The 22,689-nt window shown below is 39.6% G+C and overlaps 1 protein-coding gene across 1 annotated transcript in view; it reads right to left on the bottom strand.

Moving 5' to 3' along the window:
• MPP7 (MAGUK p55 scaffold protein 7) overlaps positions 1-22,689 on the bottom strand; it is a 1,181,171-nt gene that overhangs the window by 579,405 nt on the left and 579,077 nt on the right. The window contains exon 5 of the mRNA XM_053713897.1: positions 18,860-18,978. Within this exon, the coding sequence (XP_053569872.1) occupies positions 18,860-18,978 (119 nt within the window). The remainder of the gene's footprint in view (positions 1-18,859; positions 18,979-22,689) is intronic.

Raw genomic sequence — 22,689 nt, 5'->3', positions numbered from 1 at the left:
TTCCAAGATAATAACTTAATATCAACGGAATGTAAGGGTTCAAACGGAACCCCCTGAAGAACTGAAAGAACTAGGTTGAGACTCCAAGGAGGAGTCAAAATTTTGTAAACAGGCTTGATTCTAACCAGAGCCTGAACAAAGGCTAGAACATCTGGCACAGCTGCCAGCTTTTTGTGAAGTAACACAGACAAGGCAGAAATCTGTCCCATCAAGGAACTTGCAGATAATCCTTTTTCCAAGGATAGACTCTTAGGAATCTTAACCTTGTCCCAAGGGAATCCTGCAGATTCACACCAACAGATATACCAAATTATGTGGTAATTTTTCTGGTTACAGGCTTTCAGGCCTGAACAAGAGTATTAATAACAGAATCTGAGAACCCTCGCTTTGATAAGATCAAGCGTTCAATCTCCAAGCAGTCAGCTGGAGTGGGTCGAACGGACCTAGAACAAGAAGGTCTCTCAAAGGTAGCTTCCATGGTGGAGCCGATGACATATTCACCAGATCTGCATACCAAGTCCTGCGTGGCCACGCAGGAGCTATCAAAATCACCGACGCCCTCTCCTGATTGATCCTGGCTACCAGCCTGGGGATGAGAGGAAACGGCGGGAACACATAAGCTAGTTTGAAGGTCCAAGGTGCTACTAGTGCATCCACTAGAGCCGCCTTGGGATCCCTGGATCTGTACCCGTAGAAAGGAACTGTGAAGTTCTGACGAGAGGCCATCAGATCCATGTCTGGAATGCCCCACGGTTGAGTGACTTGGGCAAAGATTTCCGGATGGAGTTCCCACTCCCCCGGATGCAATGTCTGACGACTCAGAAAATCCGCTTCCCAATTTTCCACTCCTGGGATGTGGATAGCAGACAGGTGGCAGGAGTGAGACTCCGCCCATAGAATGATTTTGGTCACTTCTTCCATCGCTAGGGAACTCCTTGTTCCCCCCTGATGGTTGATGTATGAACTTGGCCCTCGCTAGCTGAGGCCAAGCTTTGAGAGCATTGAATATCGCTCTCAGTTCCAGAATATTTATCGGTAGAAGAGATTCTACCCGAGACCAAAGACCCTGAGCTTTCAGGGATCCCCAGACCGCGCCCCAGCCCATCAGACTGGCGTCGGTCGTGACAATGACCCACTCTGGTCTGCGGAAGGTCATCCCTTGTGACAGGTTGTCCAGGGACAGCCACCAACGGAATGAGTCTCTGGTCCTCTGATTTACTTGTATCTTTGGAGACAAGTCTGAATAGTCCCCATTCCACTGACTGAGCATGAACAGTTGTAATGGTCTTAGATGAATGCGCACAAAAGGAACTATGTCCATTGCCGCTACCATCAAACCTATCACTTCCATGCACTGCGCTATGGAAGGAAGAGGAACGGAATGAAGTATCCGACAAGAGTCTAGAAGTTTTGTTTTTCTGGCTTCTGTCAGAAAAATCCTCATTTCTAAGGAGTCTATTATAGTTCCCCAGAAGGGAACCCTCGTTGACGGAGATAGAGAACTCTTTTCCACGTTCACTTTCCATCCGTGAGATCTGAGAAAGGCCAGGACAATGTCCGTGTGAGCCTTTACTTGAGGAAGGGACGACGCTCGAATCAGAATGTCGTCCAAGTAAGGTACTACAGCAATGCCCCTTGGTCTTAGCACCGCCAGAAGGGACCCTAGTACCTATGAGAAAATCCTAGGAGCAGTGGCTAATCCGAAAGAAAACGCCACGAACTGGAAATGCTTGTCCAGGAATGCAAACCTTAGGAACCGATGATGTTCCTTGTGGATAGGAATATGTAGATACGCATCCTTGAAATCCACCTTGGTCATGAATTGACCTTCCTGGATGGAAGGAAGAAGTGTTCGAATGGTTTCCATCTTGAACGATGGAACCTTGAGAACTTGTTCAAGATCTTGAGATCTAAGATTGGTCTGAACGTTCCCTCTTTTTTGGGAACTATGAACAGATTGGAGTAGAACCCCATCCCTTGTTCTCCTAATGGAACAGGATGAATCACTCCCATTTTTAGCAGGTCTTCTACCCAATGTAAGAATGCCTGTCTTCTTATGTGGTCTGAAGACAACTGAGACCTGTGGAACCTCCCCCTTGGAGGAAGCCCCTTGAACTCCAGAGAATAACCTTGGGAGACTATTTCTAGCGCCCAAGGATCCAGAACATCTCTTGCCCAAGCCTGAGCGAAGAGAGAGAGTCTGCCCCCCCACCAGATCCGGTCCCGGATCGGGGGCCCGCATTTCATGCTGTCTTGGTAGCAGTGGCAGGTTTCCTGGCCTGCTTTCCTTTGTTCCAGCCTTGCATAGGTCTCCAGGCTGGATTGGCTTGAGAAGTATTACCTTCCTGCTTAGAGGACGTAGCCCTTGGGGCTGATCCGTTTCTGCGAAAGGGACGAAACTTAGGTTTATTTTTGGTCTTGAAAAGACCTATCCTGAGGAAGGGCGTGGCCCTTGCCCCCAGTGATATCAGAGATAATCTCTTTCAAGTCAGGGCCAAAGAGTGTTTTCCCCTTGAAAGGAATGTCAAGCAATTTGTTCTTGGAAGACGCATCCGCTGCCCAAGATTTTAACCAAAGCGCTCTGCGCCACAATAGCAAACCCAGAATTTTTTCGCCGCTAACCTAGCCAATTGCAAGGTGGCGTCTAGGGTGAAAGAATTAGCCAATTTAAGAGCACGAATTCTGTCCATAATCTCCTCATAAGAAGAAGAATTACTAATAATCGCCTTTCCTAGCTCATCAAACTAGAAACACGCGGCTGCAGTGACAGGGACAATGCATGCAATTGGTTGTAGAAGGGAACCTTGCTGAACAAACATCTTTAGCCGACCTTCTAATTTTTTATCCATAGGATCTTGGAAAGCACAACTATCTTCTATGGGTATAGTGGCGCGCTTGTGTAGAGTAGAAACCGCCCCCTCGACCTTGGGGACTGTCTGCCATCAGTCCTTTCTGGGGTCGACTATAGGAAAACAATTTTATAAATATGGGGGGAGGTACTAAAGGTATACCGGGCCTGTCCCATTCTTTACTAACAATGTACGCCACCCGCTTGGATATAGGAAAAGCTTCGGGGGGCCCCGGGGCCTCTAAGAACTTTTCCATTTTACATAGTGGATCTGGAATGACCAGATAATCACAATCATCCAAATTGGATAACACCTCCTTAAGCAGAGCGCGGAGATGTTCCAACTTAAATTTAAAAGTAATCACATCAGGTTCAGCTTGTTGAGAAATGTTTCCTGAATCTGAAATTTCTCCCTCAGACAAAACCTCCCTGGCCCCCTCAGACTGGTGTAGGGGCCCTTCAGAAACCATATCATCAGCGTTCTCATGCTCTACAGAATTTTCTAAAACAGAGCAGTCGCGCTTTCGCTGATAAGTGGGCATATTGGCTAAAATGTTTTTGATAGAATTATCCATTACAGCCGTTAAATGTTGCATAGTAAGGAGTATTGGCGCACTAGATGTACTAGGGGCCTCCTGTATGGGCAAGACTGGTGTAGACGAAGGAGGGGATGATGCAGTACCATGCTTACTCCCCTCACTTGAGGAATCATCTTGGGCATCATTTTTACTAAATTTTTTTATGACATAAAATACATATAGTTAAATGAGAAGGAACCTTGGTTTCCCCACAGTCAGAACACAATCTATCTGGTAGTTCAGACATGTTAAACAGGCATAAACTTGATAACAAAGCACAAAAAACGTTTTAAAATAAAACCGTTACTGTCACTTTAAATTTTAAACTAAACACACTTTATTACTGCAATTGCGAAAAAGTATGAAGGAATTGTTCAAAATTCACCAAAATTTCACCACAGTGTCTTAAAGCCTTAAAAGTATTGCACACCAAATTTGGAAGCTTTAACCCTTAAAATAACGGAACCGGAGCCGTTTTTATATTTAACCCCTTTACAGTCCCTGGAATCTGCTTTGCTGAGACCCAACCAAGCCCAAAGGGGAATACGATACCAAATGATGCCTTCAGAAAGACTTTTCTATGTATCAGAGCTCCACACACATGCAGCTGCATGCCATGCTGTCCTCAAAAACAAGTGCGCCATACCGGCGCGAAAATGAGGCTCTGACTATGATTAGGGAAAGCCCCTAAAGAATAAGGTGTCTAAAACAGTGCCTGCCGATATAATCATATCAAAATACCCAGAATAAATGATTCCTCAAGGCTAAATGTGTGTTAATAATGAATCGATTTAGCCCAGAAAAAGTCTACAGTCTTAATAAGCCCTTGTGAAGCCCTTATTTACTATCTTAATAAACATGGCTTACCGGATCCCATAGGGAAAATGACAGCTTCCAGCATTACATCGTCTTGTTAGAATGTGTCATACCTCAAGCAGTAAGAGACTGCACACTGTTCCCCCAACTGAAGTTAATTGCTCTCAACAGTCCTGTGTGGAACAGCCATGGATTTTAGTTACGGTGCTAAAATCATTTTCCTCATACAAACAGAAATCTTCATCTCTTTTCTGTTTCTGAGTAAATAGTACATACCAGCACTATTTTAAAATAACAAACTCTTGATTGAATAATAAAAACTACAGTTAAACACTAAAAAACTCTAAGCCATCTCCGTGGAGATGTTGCCTGTACAACGGCAAAGAGAATGACTGGGGTAGGCGGAGCCTAGGAGGGATCATGTGACCAGCTTTGCTGGGCTCTTTGCCATTTCCTGTTGGGGAAGAGAATATCCCACAAGTAAGGATGACGCCGTGGACCGGACACACCTATGTTGGAGAAACAGACTATATATGTTAACGAATAAAAATAATTTCTTTACTCTAGAATATGTACCAGTAAACAAAAAAACAGTCTGCATTACGAGTCAAAATCTAATAAAGTGTCTAATTGAATCAAATAATACATGTGCACATATATTTACAAAAAAACTTTTATTATTAACAGTCATTAAAAGTGTTGGTTAATTTTCCCCTTGTGGTATTTTAGATTAAGTTTAATTCATTAGTTGAAATAAAGTTGCACTATAATTTATTTTATAATATATGAATGAATTTCAAATTCCCCATGCTCTGCTGCCCACTCCAAAACTAAATTTTTCTGTGAACTAACGGTTTGAGTTGTTGTCCAATCAGCTCTCTAGCTACAACAAAAGGCACACCCAAAGGGGAGAGCGCTGATTGGAGAACAGTCTGAAATTTTAGCTCACAGAAAGATTGACTTTTGGTGTGGGTGTGGGGAATTTGAATATCTATAATAAAAATTAAGTTATAGCACATCTTTCATTACAACTGATGAATTAAACTCCATCTAAAATATAACTAACATTCCGGATATGTTTTTATAAAGGGGAAAATTTACCATCACTTTAATTCTTCCAAAAGACCATAAAAATAGAAGTATTCTTGCACTATTGCAGTAAAGTTATAATGAAACATAAGCCAACTCCTAATCAATTATGTTTAACTGTCCAGCTCTTATATATTATCACTTCCCTATATATTACACTATTGCAGGGCTCAGCTGAGTGCTTAAAGTCACACAGAACTGAAGAGACACAAAACTAGCCAGCAGCAATGCTTCCGAAGTTATCCTGGATTCCTAATGACACTCTGAGGGCAGAGGTGAAGGGCAAGTTTTTTCTTTGTACTTTAAATATTATTTTTTAGTTACTTATTTTATTGAGCACTGTATTGTAATGTATGTCTCTCTCCACATATAGAAATGTAGGGTACACCCCTTATTGAGATACAAAGGTCTTTTTAGATAATCTCACCAGGGTGAACAGCTTTAGACAATACAACCATTTATCTAACAAACCTTTTAGTGGCCCAAAATAGGTCAGATGATTGTAAAATGTTGAAACTCATGTCATACTTATAGTAGATCTAAGACTTCTGCTACTCACCCAAGTTGGTTGCTTGAAAAACACTCTTGCCTGGCTCGCCATTGTCAATCACCTTCCTTTCAAGTACTTTAATGCTATCTTTATGGTATATACACACATATGAATTATAGTGACACCATATAAGAAATGTTGCCTCATGTTTTTGTAATAACATACAATTTTTTTCATAAAACCAGTAATAAAATGACATGTCTTACATATGGCATTGAGAAAATTTTAAAATAATGCTAGAGGCAAAACAAAATTAACCCTTATGAAACAAAGTCCCTTTATTACTTAGCCTTAAAGGGACAGTCAAGACAAAAAAATATTTCATGATTTAAATAGGGCATGCAATTTTAAACAACTTTAAAATTAACTTTTATTACCAATTTTGCTTTGTTCTCTTGGTATTCTTACTTGAAAGCAAAATCTAGGAGGTTTATATTCTAATTTCTTATACCTTGAAGGCCGCCTCTAATCTGAAAGCATTTTGACAGTTTTTCACCACTAGAGTGCGTGAGTTTATGTGTTTCATATAGATAACATTGAGCTCAGGCACGTGAAGCTCGTGGGAGTCAGCACTGATTGGCTAAAAATGTCTAAAGTCTGTCAAAAGAACGGAAATAAGGGGGCGGTTTGCAGAGGCATAGATACAAGTTAATCACAGAGGTAAAAAGTATATTATTATAACGGTGTTGGTTATGCAAAATTGGGGAATGGGTAATAAATGGATTTTTTACCTTTTTAAACAACAAAACTTCTGGTGTTTACTGTCCCTTTAATAAAAGTCTACTATTGCTCCTTTTAAAGTGCTTAAGACTCAGCATCTTGTAGCACTTTCCACTGCCCACTTAGCAGAGCTTTACTGTCATGCCAGTTAACCATAGTCGGTAAGCATGACTGCAGGTAGTTCTAAGCCCATACTGGAGTAAACGATTCAAGTATGGATTTAAACAAAAATGGAAATTGCTGCAGGCTGTGTTTCCTTAAAGGGACATGAAACGTTTTTCTTTCAGCATTAAGTGCATACAATATTAAAAAAAACATGTATTTTTATTATCTAGTTTGCTTCATTCTGTTAGCATCCTTTGTTGGAAGAAATGCACTACTGGGAGTTAGCAGAAAAAATGAGCCAATAACAAAAGGCTTATATGTGCAAACATTAATCAGCAGATAGCTCCCAGTACTGCATTGCTGCTTCTGAGACTACCTAGGTATGATTTTTTTAGTGAGGTGAGAGGGTTTTTAAGTACTATTGTTGTTTTAGGAATGTTTGTCTCCTCTTAAAGGTCAGGAGTTGAATTCCCAGAATAAATTACTCATGGACTCTCACCACCTTTCAAACATACACTTCTCAAGCTTGGCATAACAAAGATTCATAGATAAAGATTTCAGATGATTTCTTTGTTCCCCTACACTGAAGGAGAAGACCCAAATATTATCATGATTTATCAACACAAAACTAAACCAACAGGCACTTGAAGATGAAGTAATGGCAGTGAAAAACAGACTAATGTGAGGTCAGTGGGTGGCTTGACCTTGTAGCAACAGTAAGTCGTGCATTTTTTAAGTAAAAATAACAGGCCAGGGCAGGGCTATAAGCCCACACTTCCACACACTAAACAACTAGAAATACAACATCAATGACTTCTGGAGAGTTATTACCTACTCCAAGTAATGACTAAGAAATAAACATGTATTCTGCATAGCGTGAATCATTTTTACTTTATGCAATGCCTTACATTGTAATTACTGATCTGATCCAGTTGTATTAACTCTTTCAGCAGTTGTAAAATGTAGTTACCGTATTTTTCGCTCCATAAGACGCACCTGACCATAAGACGCACCTTTTTTTTTTAGAGGAGGAAAACAAGAAAAAATTGCCATATAGTGCCCTAACTCCTGAGTCTACCTACTTTCAACAAAGGATACCAAGAAGAGAATGGAGTAAATTTTCATATGCCCATCACTGCTTTACGGCTAGATTTAGAGTTTGGCGTTAGCGTCAAAACCAGCGTTAGGGGCTCCTAACGCTGGTTTTGGGCTACCGCTGGTATTTAGAGTCAGTCAGGAAAGGGTCTAACGCTCACTTTGCAGCCGCGACTTTTCCATACCGCAGATCCCCCTACGCCATTTGCGTATCCTATCTTTTCAATGGGATCTTTCTAACGCTGGTATTTAGAGTCTTGGCTGAAGTGAGCGTTAGAAATCTAACGATAAAACTTCAGCCGCAGCAAAAAGCCAGGAGTTAAGAGCTTTCTGGGCTAACGCCGGTTCATAAAGCTCTTAACTACTGTGCTCTAAAGTACACTAACACCCATAAACTACCTATGTACCCCTAAACCGAGCCCCCCCCCACACCGCCGCCACTCTAATAAAAAATTTTAACCCCTAATCTGCCGACCGCTGCAACCTACATTCTCACTATGTACCCCTAATCTGCTGCCCCTAACAACGCCGACCCCTATATTATATTTATTAACCCCAAATCTGCCCCCCCCCGTCACCGCTACCTACCTACAATTATTAACCCCTAATCTGCCAACCGGACCTCACCGCTACTATAATAAAGTTATTAACCCCTAATCCGCCTCACTCCAGCCTCAATAACCCTATAATAAATAGTATTAACCCCTAATCTGCCCTCCCTAACATCACCGACACCTAACTTCAAGTATTAACCTCTAATCTGCCGACCGGACCTCACCGCTACTCTATTAAAATTTATTAACCCCTAAAGCTAAGTCTAACGCTAACCCTAACACCCCCCTAAATTAAATATAATTTAAATCTAACGAAATAAAATAAATCTCATTAAATAAATTATTCCTATTTAAAGCTAAATACTTACCTGTAAAATAAACCCTAATATAGCTACAATATAAATTATAATTATATTGTAGCTATTTTAGGATTTATATTTATTTTACAGGCAACTTTGTATTTCTTTTAACCAGGTACAATAGCTATTAAATAGTTAATAACTATTTAATAGCTACCTAGTTAAAATAATTACCAAATTACCTGTAAAATAAATCCTAACCTAAGTTACAATTAAACCTAACACTACACTATCATTAAATTAATTAAATTACCTACAAATAAATACAATTAAATTAACTAAAGTACAAAAAATAAAAAAAGCTAAGTTACAAAAAATAAAAAAATAATTTACAAACATAATAAAAATATTACAACAATTTTAAACTAATTACACCTACTCTAAGCCCCCTAATAAAATAACAAAGCCCCCCAAAATAAAAAAAACAGAATTTATGTTTACCTGATAAATTACTTTCTCCAACGGTGTGTCCGGTCCACGGCGTCATCCTTACTTGTGGGATATTCTCTTCCCCAACAGGAAATGGCAAAGAGCCCAGCAAAGCTGGTCACATGATCCCTCCTAGGCTCCGCCTACCCCAGTCATTCGACCGACGTTAAGGAGGAATATTTGCATAGGAGAAACCATATGGTACCGTGGTGACTGTAGTTAAAGAAAATAAATTATCAGACCTGATTAAAAAAACCAGGGCGGGCCGTGGACCGGACACACCGTTGGAGAAAGTAATTTATCAGGTAAACATAAATTCTGTTTTCTCCAACATAGGTGTGTCCGGTCCACGGCGTCATCCTTACTTGTGGGAACCAATACCAAAGCTTTAGGACACGGATGAAGGGAGGGAGCAAATCAGGTCACCTAAATGGAAGGCACCACGGCTTGCAAAACCTTTCTCCCAAAAATAGCCTCAGAAGAAGCAAAAGTATCAAACTTGTAAAATTTGGTAATAGTGTGCAGTGAAGACCAAGTCGCTGCCCTACATATCTGATCAACAGAAGCCTCGTTCTTGAAGGCCCATGTGGAAGCCACAGCCCTAGTGGAATGAGCTGTGATTCTTTCGGGAGGCTGCCGTCCGGCAGTCTCGTAAGCCAATCTGATGATGCTTTTAATCCAAAAAGAGAGAGAGGTAGAAGTTGCTTTTTGACCTCTCCTTTTACCGGAATAAACAACAAACAAGGAAGATGTTTGTCTAAAATCCTTTGTAGCATCTAAATAGAATTTTAGAGCGCGAACAACATCCAAATTGTGCAACAAACGTTCCTTCTTTGAAGCTGGTTTCGGACACAGAGAAGGTACGATAATCTCCTGGTTAATGTTTTTGTTAGAAACAACTTTCGGAAGAAAACCAGGTTTAGTACGCAAAACCACCTTATCTGCATGGAACACCAGATAGGGAGGAGAACACTGCAGAGCAGATAATTCTGAAACTCTTCTAGCAGAAGAAATTGCCACCAAAAACAAAACTTTCCAAGATAATAATTTAATATCAACGGAATGCAAGGGTTCAAACGGAACCCCCTGAAGAACTGAAAGAACTAAATTGAGACTCCAAGGAGGAGTCAAAGGTTTGTAAACAGGCTTGATTCTAACCAGAGCCTGAACAAAGGCTTGAACATCTGGCACAGCTGCCAGCTTTTTGTGAAGTAACACCGACAAGGCGGAAATCTGTCCCTTCAGGGAACTTGCAGATAATCCTTTTTCCAATCCTTCTTGAAGGAAGGATAGAATCCTAGGAATCTTAACCTTGTCCCAAGGGAATCCTTTAGATTCACACCAACAGATATATTTTTTCCAAATCTTGTGGTAAATCTTTCTAGTTACAGGCTTTCTGGCCTGAACAAGAGTATCGATAACAGAATCTGAGAATCCTCGCTTCGATAAAATCAAGCGTTCAATCTCCAAGCAGTCAGCTGGAGTGAAACCAGATTCGGATGTTCGAACGGACCCTGAACAAGAAGGTCTCGTCTCAAAGGTAGCTTCCAAGGTGGAGCCGATGACATATTCACCAGATCTGCATACCAAGTCCTGCGTGGCCACGCAGGAGCTATCAAGATCACCGACGCCCTCTCCTGATTGATCCTGGCTACCAGCCTGGGGATGAGAGGAAACGGCGGGAACACATAAGCTAGTTTGAAGGTCCAAGGTGCTACTAGTGCATCCACTAGAGCCGCCTTGGGATCCCTGGATCTGGACCCGTAGCAAGGAACTTTGAAGTTCTGACGAGAGGCCATTAGATCCATGTCTGGAATGCCCCACAGCTGAGTGACTTGGGCAAAGATTTCCGGATGGAGTTCCCACTCCCCCGGATGCAATGTCTGACGACTCAGAAAATCCGCTTCCCAATTTTCCACTCCTGGGATATGGATAGCAGACAGGTGGCAGGAGTGAGACTCCGCCCATAGAATGATTTTGGTCACTTCTTCCATCGCTAGGGAACTCCTTGTTTCCCCCTGATGGTTGATGTACGCAACAGTCGTCATGTTGTCTGATTGAAACCGTATGAACTCGGTCCTCGCTAGCTGAGGCCAAGCCTTGAGAGCATTGAATATCGCTCTCAGTTCCAGAATATTTATCGGTAGAAGAGATTCTTCCCGAGACCAAAGACCCTGAGCTTTCAGGGATCCCCAGACCGCGCCCCAGCCCAAGAAACATGCGGCTGTAGTGACAGGGACAATGCATGAAATTGGTTGTAGAAGGTAACCCTGCTGAACAAACATCTTTTTAAGCAAACCTTCTAATTTTTTATCCATAGGATCTTTGAAAGCACAACTATCCTCTATGGGTATAGTGGTGCGTTTGTTTAAAGTAGAAACCGCTCCCTCGACCTTGGGGACTGTCTGCCATAAGTCCTTTCTGGGGTCGACCATAGGAAACAATTTTTTAAATATGGGGGGAGGGACGAAAGGAATACCGGGCCTTTCCCATTCTTTATTAACAATGTCCGCCACCCGCTTGGGTATAGGAAAAGCTTCTGGGAGCCCCGGCACCTCTAGGAACTTGTCCATTTTACATAGTTTCTCTGGGATGACCAACTTTTCACAATCATCCAGAGTGGATAATACCTCCTTAAGCAAAATGCGGAGATGTTCCAACTTAAATTTAAATGCAATCACATCAGGTTCAGCCTGTTGAGAAATGTTCCCTGAATCAGTAATTTCTCCCTCAGACAAAACCTCCCTGGCCCCCTCAGATTGGGTTAGGGGCCCTTCAGAGATATTAATATCAGCGTCGTCATGCTCTTCAGTAACTAAAACAGAGCAGCCACGCTTACGCTGACAAGGGTTCATTTTGGCTAAAATGTTTTTGACAGAATTATCCATTACAGCCGTTAATTGTTGCATAGTAAGGAGAATTGGCGCGCTAGATGTACTAGGGGCCTCCTGAGTGGGCAAGACTCGTGTAGACGAAGGAGGGAAAGATGCAGTACCATGCTTACTCCCCTCACTTGAGGAATCCTCTTGGGCATCATTGTCATTATCACATAAATCACATTTATTTAAATGAATAGGAATTCTGGCTTCCCCACATTCAGAACACAGTCTATCTGGTAGTTCAGACATGTTAAACAGGCATAAACTTGATAATAAAGTACAAAAAACGTTTTAAAATAAAACCGTTACTGTCACTTTAAATTTTAAACTGAACACACTTTATTACTGCAATTGCGAAAAAACATGAAGGAATTGTTCAAAATTCACCAAATTTTCACCACAGTGTCTTAAAGCCTTAAAAGTATTGCACACCAAATTTGGAAGCTTTAACCCTTAAAATAACGGAACCGGAGCCGTTTTAAAACTTTAACCCCTTTACAGTCCCTGGTATCTGCTTTGCTGAGACCCAACCAAACCCAAAGGGGAATACGATACCAAATGACGCCTTCAGAAAGTCTTTTCTAAGTATCAGAGCTCCTCTCACATGCGACTGCATGCCATGTCTCAAAAACAAGTGCGCCACACCGGCGCGAAAATGAGGCTCTGTTTATGCTTTGGGAAAGCCCCTAAGAAATAAGGTGTCTAATACAGTGCCTGCCGATATTATTATATCAAAATACCCAGATAAAATGATTCCTCAAGGCTAAATATGTGTTAATAACGAATCGATTTAGCCCAGAAAAGTCTACAGTCTTAATAAGCCCTTGTGAAGCCCTTATTTACAATCGTAATAAACATGGCTTACCGGATCCCATAGGGAAAATGACAGCTTCCAGCATTACATCGTCTTGTTAGAATGTGTCATACCTCAAGCAGCAAGAGACTGCACACTGTTCCCCCAACTGAAGTTAATTGCTCTCAACAGTCCTGTGTGGAACAGCCATGGATTTTAGTTACGGTTGCTAAAATCATTTTCCTCATACAAACAGAAATCTTCATCTCTTTTCTGTTTCTGAGTAAATAGTACATACCAGCACTATTTCAAAATAACAAACTCTTGATTGAATAATAAAAACTACAGTTAAACACTAAAAAACTCTAAGCCATCTCCGTGGAGATGTTGCCTGTACAACGGCAAAGAGAATGACTGGGGTAGGCGGAGCCTAGGAGGGATCATGTGACCAGCTTTGCTGGGCTCTTTGCCATTTCCTGTTGGGGAAGAGAATATCCCACAAGTAAGGATGACGCCGTGGACCGGACACACCTATGTTGGAGAAATGCCCTACCCTATTCTAAAATTAAAATTGAAAAGCTCTTTTACCTTACCAGCCCTTAAAAGGGCCTTTTGCAGGGCATGCCCCAAAGAAATCAGCTCTTTTGCCTGTAAAAAACACACAATACCACCCCCCAACATTACAACCCACCACCCACATACCCCTAATCTAACCCAAACCCCCCTTAAATAAACCTAACACTAAGCCCCTGAAGATCTTCCTACCTTGTCTTCACCACGCCGGGTATCACCGATCGGTCCTCCAAAGGGTCCTGAAGTCTTCATCCTATCCGGCAAGAAGAAGTCCAGAAGAGGCTCCAAAGTCTTCATCCTATCCGGGCAGAAGAGGAGATCCGGACCGGCAAACATCTTCATCCAAGAGGCATCTTCTATCTTTATCCATCCGACGACGAGCGGCTCCATCTTCAAGACCTCCGGCGCGGATCCATCCTCTTCTTCCGACGTCCTAACACAGAATGAAGGCTCGTCATCCAAGATGGCGTCCCTCGAATTCCGATTGGCTGATAGGATTCTATCAGCCAATCGGAATTAAGGTAGGAAAAATCTCTGATTCCATCAGCCAATCAGATTTTTCCAACCTTAATTCCGATTGGCTGATAGGATTCTATCAGCCAATCGGAATTTGAGGGACGCCATCTTGGATGACGTCCCTTAAAGGAGCCTTCATTCTGTGTTAGGACGTCGGAAGAAGAGGATGGATCCGCGCCGGAGGTCTTGAAGATGGAGCCGCTCGTCGTCGGATGGATGAAGATAGAAGATGCCGCTTGGATGAAGATGTTTGCCGGTCCGGATCTCCTCTTCTGCCCGGATAGGATGAAGACTTTGGAGCCTCTTCTGGACTTCTTCTTGCCGGATAGGATGAAGACTTCCGGACCCTCTGGAGGACCGATGGGTGATACCCGGCGTGGTGAAGACAAGGTAGGAAGATCTTCAGGGGCTTAGTGTTAGGTTTATTTAAGGGGGGTTTAGGTTAGATTAGGGGTATGTGGGTGGTGGGTTGTAATGTTGGGGGGTGGTATTGTGTGTTTTTTTACAGGCAAAAGAGCCGATTTCTTTGGGGCATGCCCCGCAAAAGGCCCTTTTAAGGGCTGGTAAGGTAAAAGAGCTTTTCAATTTTAATTTTAGAATAGGGTAGGGCATTTTTTTATTTTGGGGGGCTTTGTTATTTTATTAGGGGGCTTAGAGTAGGTGTAATTAGTTTAAAATTGTTGTAATATTTTTATTATGTTTGTAAATTATTTTTTTATTTTTTGTAACTTAGCTTTTTTATTTTTTTGTACTTTAAGTTAGTTTATTTAATTGTATTTATTTGTAGGTATTTGTAGGTAATTTATTTAATTAATTTAATGATAGTGTAGTGTTAAGTTTAATTGTAGATAATTGTAGGTAATTTATTTAATTAATTTATTGATAGTGTAGTGTTAGGTTTAATTGTAACTTAGGTTAGGATTTATTTTAAAGGTAATTTGGTAATTATTTTAACTAGGTAGCTATTAAATAGTTATTAACTATTTAATAGCTATTGTACCTGGTTAAAATAAATACAAAGTTGCCTGTAAAATAAATATAAATCCTAAAATAGCTACAATATAATTATAATTTATATTGTAGCTATATTAGGGTTTATTTTACAGGTAAGTATTTAGCTTTAAATAGGAATAATTTATTTAATAAGAAATAATTTATTTTGTTAGATAAAAATTATATTTAACTTAGGGGGGTGTTAGGGTTAGACTTAGCTTTAGGGGTTAATAACTTTATTATAGTAGCGGTGAGGTCCGGTCGGCAGATTAGGGGTTAATAAGTGTAGGTAGGTAGCGGCGACGTGGGGGGGGCAGATTAGGGGTTAATAAATATAATATAGGGGTCGGCGGTGTTAGGGGCAGCAGATTAGGGGTACATAGGGATAACGTAGGTTGCGGCGGTGTACGGAGCGGCAGATTAGGGGTTTAATAATAAAATGCAGGGGTCAGCGATAGCGGGGGCGGCAGATTAGGGGTTAATAAGTGTAAGGTTAGGGGTGTTTAGACTCGGGGTTCATGTTAGGGTGTTAGGTGCAGACTTAGGAAGTGTTTCCCCATAGGAAATAATGGGGCTGCGTTAGGAGCTGAACGCTGCTTTTTTGCAGGTGTTAGGTTTTTTTTCAGCTCAAACTGCCCCATTGTTTCCTATGGTGGAATCGTGCACGAGCACGTTTTTGAAGCTGGCCGCGTCCGTAAGCACCGCTGGTATTGAGAGTTGCAGTGGCGGTAAATATGCCTGTATGCTCCCTTTTTGGAGCCTAACGCAGCCCTTCTGTGAGCTCTAAATACCAGCGGTATTTAAAAGGTGCGGGGGGGAAAAAAACAGCGTTAGCTACGCGGGTCATTACCGACAAAACTCTAAATCTAGCCGTTAGTGTTTTAAAAGGTGTACCGGTAGTTTCATTTATAATTTTAAAATGAAGAGCAGGGCACATACTGGTAAGTCTGCAGCATAAGAACACACATACGTTCCATAACTTGTTAACTCTCTCAGTCTTTGCTTTGATGACTGATCCAGTGCAGAAAATTCAGTAGTACTGAGTAATTACCGTACATTGACAGTGTCTGTAATGCAATTACACAGTACTACTGAATCTGCGGCAGCGGATCGGTCATCAAAGCAAAGACCGAGAGAGTTAACAAGTTGTTCTGAATCGGATTACTTATCAGCGGTCTAGTCTCAATATTTTATAAGTTATCTGCTTGTCATAGCAGAGAACTTATAAAATATTAAAACCGCTGATAAGTAATCAGATTCAGCAGGCAGACCCTAAAGGCAGACTTACAAAATGCACCTACAGCAGACGAATTGTTTACCGTAACTCAGTGTCACACTCTTCCAGTCTCACACAACGATGTGTTGTCTTTGCCCGCGCTCTCTCAACTGAGCAATGAGGGCAATTTGTCATGCGGACGGCTCCAGGCTTAACAACCCCCATTTTGTGTGCGGGAATAAATACTATAACAAGTGCGCAGGTCATTAAAATCAATGCGCAGCCGGGCGCATAAGAGGGAACATTGCAGTGAAGTGTCATTTGTTAATATTTTTTTTTTATCAGTTACATTCGCTCCATAAGACGCACAGACATTTTCCTTTACTTTTGAAAAGGGAAAAAAGTGCGTCTTATGGAGCGAAAAATACGGTAATTTATAAATCTCAGTCACATCATAGGTAATGAATGAATTATTCCCCAGAGCAGTGACGCATAGTCCATGTAAAGGGTCAGTTATGTCAACATATAGCATGCAATTTTTAAACAACTTTCCAACTTGCTTTTCTATAATCAAATTTGCTTTTGTTCTCTTGATATCTTTGGATGAAAAGTAAACCTAGGTAGGCTCATAGGGGCATGCATGTGTCTTTAGCCCTCTATGGCAGCAGCGTCTGCCCCACTGTATAACACTACTAAAAACATTGTTGTAAACACTGCTGCCATAGAGTGCTAAAGATACGTGCACACTCCTGAGCTCCTTAGAGCCAACTTAGGTTTACTTTACCACAAAGGATACAGGGAAAATTAAACAAATTTTATAATAAAGGCAAATTGGAAATTTGCATGTTCTATTTAAATCAGGAATGCACAATAAGGTGTTGGTGTGCCCTAACTGGAAAACTACGTTTCACTAAGCAGTGTTAGACAGCCAGATGCAATGTAACACATATAGGATTCAAACAATCCTTTGCATAGCAATCTCATGCTTTCCGGTGCAAAAAAAAAAAAAGCAACACAGATTTGAAAAATGAATGAAAACCAAACTATACAAGCACCAACTGAAATATGAATTTAAGGATTATATTTTGTGGTAAACATTTTTTAAGTAGGATGGATTGCTTCCTTTAGCAGGCTGGCAAAGACGAAAACATTTTCAACGTCTGCTTACATAGCTTTACTTAAAAAGAATGGTCTTATGAATGACAAAAATAACTTTCTTGCTGTGTACGGTTAAAAACACTTTTTTTTATCATTTCCAGGCTACATATAAATATATGAAATCACGTTTTTATGGAATAAAGCCATCAAAAGAAACAACTTACTAGAATTTCAGTTTACTTTGTTAAAGGAAATTATTTTAAATTAATGTGGCTACTGAAACACTGCCATGTGGGACCTCAAAAAATACATATATATTCCTTATAATTTTTCTATGTGAACATTTATTTACTTAAGCTTAAATCCAAGTTCTTAATGTTAACCATACAGAAGTCTGTCTTTCACTGTGATTTTTTTTTTTACTCTATTCATCCAAACAAGACCCCTGTAAAAAAAATATGCAATGCAGCATGAAGGTTTACTGGCTACAAAACCATGAAAAAGTTGACTTCCAGGGGAAATCTCTCTGTATAGACAGGGAATGTTTTTCCCGTCAAATTATAAGGATTTAAGGAGAATTACATTTCAGATCTCAAAGTCTATAGCAATATGGAGAATTAGCTGATATGTAAAACCAGGGAATTCTCAAGGCATTATTACACCAACACTTTAGGATCTGAACTAATATGTAAAAAAAATAATAATAATAATCAATGGCTTTGAACAAAACTTTGCAGTCATTTTAATGTTTCTTCAGCACCTTCGGCCTGTAAGTTATATTCATAACAGAGAAGTTACTGTACTCAAGTTAGTCTAGTGGGTCATAAGACTAGGGGAGTAGGCCCCACACAAAATCAACATGATCGGCTTGCTACAGTTCTTTACTGGGGCCCTCTGTATTTACTTTATGGTATGAAGCTATGTGCTGAAAATATATCAAATATAAGTAAAGTGCATGGTGTTAATGGAATGGAAGATAATGCCTTGCAAAACATAGCATATTACTGAATGGCCCAGAAGGCCCTAAAGAGCTGCTCAAATGCACTGAAACCTCACAAAAAAAACAAGAAAACTGCTTTAACATTAAAGAGCTGTAATGATGAAAATCAAGAAGGCTTCTGGGTCACTCAGTCAGACTGATCTACAAGACCATGATGTGCGCATTTGATTTTTTTTTCTTTAACTGTACAAAATGCGCAAAATAAAGATAAATTTTTTGTGCATTAATCTTTGTAGATACATTGGTCAAGCAACAAATGAAAATGGAGAGTAGTTGAAAATCAAAAGCAGTAAAATGTGATAGTATTTTTTTTTTTTTAAAAGCTAAATATTCCAACATGTTTTATAAATACTTACACTTCTGTTCTTCAGAAGATGCCAAACCTGGATCTTTGTAGTTCAAACACGCACAAATGAATTGTACCACCAAATATGTTACTGAGTTCACTACTATCCACCAGCTTCTTTATTTAGTGTGAATGACAATTAATGTGAGCTATTTTTAACCCATTTGATTTAAAGGCTGATTAAGGCCAAATTATTTATCTCAAAATTCAGCAAATAATAAACCTAATTTAAACTTAAATAAAAAATAAAATTTACAACACATTTTAAATTAATTTAAACATTCCATTTATAAGTCACTTACCTTTACTAGTGAATGGAGGCTTTTTTCACCAAACATATCCCAAAGGAAGGTCAGGTCTTCCTGGCTGCCCACATGTGGCTGCAGCTGGGCTGGCAACGTAGCCAAGAGCTCATACAGACCTATAAAATGAAAATAAAACAGAAAATGTAATCTCATTAATTTTATTTAACAGTTCCCTACTATGGCTATACTAGATTATGCCAATGAGAGGCTGGACTTTCTAGACAAATATAAACTAAATGATCAAAGGAGACTTCTAACAGGAATAAATAGGATTAGCAGTTTACAATTCAAATATCTATTTTGTTATATTATGCTATGTCTGTTCACATTTTTCTTCTTCAAAAAGAATTTTAAGTGGTACAAAATAAAACAAACATTCAGTGACTTAATTGTTTTTCCATTTCCACCAATTCTAGCCAACGAACAAAATGAGTCATCAAAGGGAAAAAATGTCCAGAAAATAAATGGGGTGGTCCATGAAAATGGGACTATTTTCTTTGAAATGTTTCTTTTTAATTTATTGTTCAATTAAGACATATTTTTAGTCCCATAAAAAAAGAAGAAATTCTACAGCATTACATGAGAAATGAGCAACGTAGGGAAATGTAACCAGAGGTATAAAATCACTGTGAGAAATGTACAATATTAGCACAACTGTTAATTTGTGTATATATCATGAAGTTTTATCAAACAGCAGTTACTAAGAAAACAGTAGCTCAGTGTTCTACGGTAGCACACAGAGTAAACTATCCATCATGCATGCAAGCTATCAAACAGCACTCCAAAAACGTAGCAGAGCTGCTTGCAAGAACCCTCTTTAGGGAGGTAACCTGGCATGAGTTGATATCAATTCATAGCACATGTTTAAATTTTCCAGTGGGATTAGCAGAGGTAAAAAGGACAGAATGCCTTTTTTTTTCTCCCGTCTGCTGTCTACAAAAACACCAATAACCACCAGGGATTCGCTCTACATGGTCCTGCTATTATTTTTAGTCTAAATAAGTGCTGCTGTTCATCAAAAGGACAGCTTTACAAGATGTTTAACCATAACGGCAAAGTAATATGATAAGCTATGAGATGGCCATCCAAATTTTACATCTTAATCTAAATATTTTATTAATGAGATCTAATGCCCAAACCTTCATGACATTAAACGTGCCATTAAAAATGCAATTCAACACTAGAAAAACCTACTCTTAATATTTGTTTTTCCATCTGTTGGCATCGGGCATAAACGTCCTCTCACTAATATATAAACATGCTCTCTCCAATTACACTTTGTTTGCTGAGGTCTAAATATTTGGAGATCTGTATCTTAAGCAGTTTCTCAAAATCTTGTTCACAAACCTAGAATATGATACAGATGGCCCTTGGAAATATAGAAAAGACTTTTTAACTGAAATAGATTAATATATTTTTTTCATATGGAAATAAACGTGCATAGTGATTTGCCAAGCAATGCTGTGGTATTAGTGGTAATATGAACGCCCAAAAAACACAGTACTCACATACCCAGCAATTAACAGACGCTTGGTTCCTTATGGAAATATGTACAATGCAAAGTTTAGACCGAGCCACCATGAAACAAACGGCCCCACTCAGCATGCTATTACTGGTACATGCAGCAGTTCTTCACAAAACAGTGTTTGCTTTTTTAGATATTTTGTTGATTATTATGAAATCTTGTTTCTCTCTAATCAATCACAAACACTATTATGTGTCATTTCAAAAAATACTTTTCTGGCATACAATTTTTATTATTCAAGTTACCCTCACAAATCTTTATTAAACTAATCATATAGCAAGAGAATGTAATCAGCAACAAATGAAAGAACCCCTGTAAATGAGAAAAAAATATGTGCATGCAAGTTTTACATCTCCATACAGATTATCTAATTGCTAGATTGGTAGGATATGTTTACTTATTTATATATTCATTTATTTTTGTGGGGTACAGTGTCGAAGCCGTGGTTAATTAGCCAGCCAAAAGTGCAAAGAGGGAAATTACTAGTATTACTACTGCAATGCAATTGTAGCACCAGCACCCAATAGTCTTATATTGCAAATATCACATACAGAAAATAGACATTAACAAGTCATACAGTTATACTTACTGGAGATATATATATATATATATATATATATATATATACACACACAAAACACGGAAGGGAACTGCACTCTCAGACCGGACTGGGTACACATCTCATGACCCTGCAACATGCACAGCCCTGGGTGCACAATAGCACTCTCAGGAAGCTGCACTGTCCCCAGAGTCAAAGGCAGTTGACCCCATACAGGTCTGGGTGCAAGGCCCATGAGGAAAATTACAAAACAAATTAATACAGCACACAGAGAAGTTTTGTAATTTTCCCTATGGGCCTTGCACCCAGAGCTGTCTGGGGTTAACTGCCCGTAACTCTGGGGTTAGTACAGCTTCCTGAGAGTGCTATTGTGTACCCAGGGCTGTGCATGTTGTAAGGTCATGGGATGTGTACCCAGTCTGGTCTGAAAGTGCAGTCCCCTTCTGTGTTTTGTATATGTCTAGGGTGATTACACAAGCCTGTGCACCCTTCACTTGTTCCCAGTTTGTTGGATTGAGAGCATGCATTGTGTAGCTGTTTAGGGACTCAGGTTTTGGAGGAGACGTTGACGTGGTACCTGGGCTTTTCCCATTTGGCCAGGTGTGGTAACTAATTCTTCCATTTTTGCCTTTAATCTTAGCTGAGAGCTTGTAAGTGAGTGCTGGACTTTCTCTGTGTGAGATAGATATATATATATATATAACACAATAGCAGCTGAACTTAATTATACTTAGGGTAGCGATATATACATATACATAGCAGCATATTATATTTATTTGTTTCCGGTATGCAGCTCACAATCTTAGAGAATGTGACTGAATGGATGCAACTTCCATAAAACACATTCCACTTCACCAATGTAATCAACTTTGTATATGTATTGCAGAATACTGGAGGTTCAGCAAAGCAAGAGGGCAAACAACCGCCATGTATGGTTAATCTCAGCAAAACAAATATTGTACCTAAGTGAAACCAGGCCTGCTGCAACTTACCTGATGGAGGATGATCAGAACCGAATGAGTGAATGAAAAATACAAAATCATTAAAGACTTCAACAAGTTAATCTAGGTTACATATTTTATATTATTCATCAGGGTTTAATATTAGTAGGACACTAAGAATAAAATAAATGTGAGATTCTGTTTTGCATTTAACTTAAGATGGGATTTTACTGACCTTTTACTTTGAAGCTGTGGTTATTGGAATTATGTTTACAGCCATGTTTTTCTGTATGTTTTCTTTTATTATAAATTAAGTATCTTCCTATATATTAAAATGATATAGTTTTTATTATGAGCTTCATTTTTACCATGAACTACATATGTTAACCTATATATTGTTATGAAAAAATACTAAAACCTAGCAACATTTTGTTATGATTGAGAAGTTAATATTGTTTTAAAAAAAACAAAAAAACAACATGAACAAACTGGATGTTAAAAATCAGCAGACATGTGTGCTCTTGAAGCCAACAATGGTAGTCTTAGTAATCTGCATAAAGTTAAAGACAAGTTTTAAAACCATACATTTTATAGTCACTGGGCAAAACATAACTATTGGTTAATATAAATGACCTGCTACAATCTGCAGTAATTTAACCCTTTTGTGCCGGGGTTAACTTGTCTACATCGGAACAACTCACGATCGTGCACGTCATCACGAGATTTCAATGATGGGATCCCGTCAGGAAGGCATCCCTATGATGCTAGGCACGCCCTCCAGACCGGGATCCCATCAGGGAAG

This window comes from Bombina bombina, chromosome 5 (genome assembly GCF_027579735.1).
Source record: "Bombina bombina isolate aBomBom1 chromosome 5, aBomBom1.pri, whole genome shotgun sequence".
Classification (NCBI taxonomy): domain Eukaryota; kingdom Metazoa; phylum Chordata; class Amphibia; order Anura; family Bombinatoridae; genus Bombina; species Bombina bombina.
Note: the sequence above shows the minus strand (reverse complement) of the source record. Positions and strands in the feature narration are given on the sequence as shown.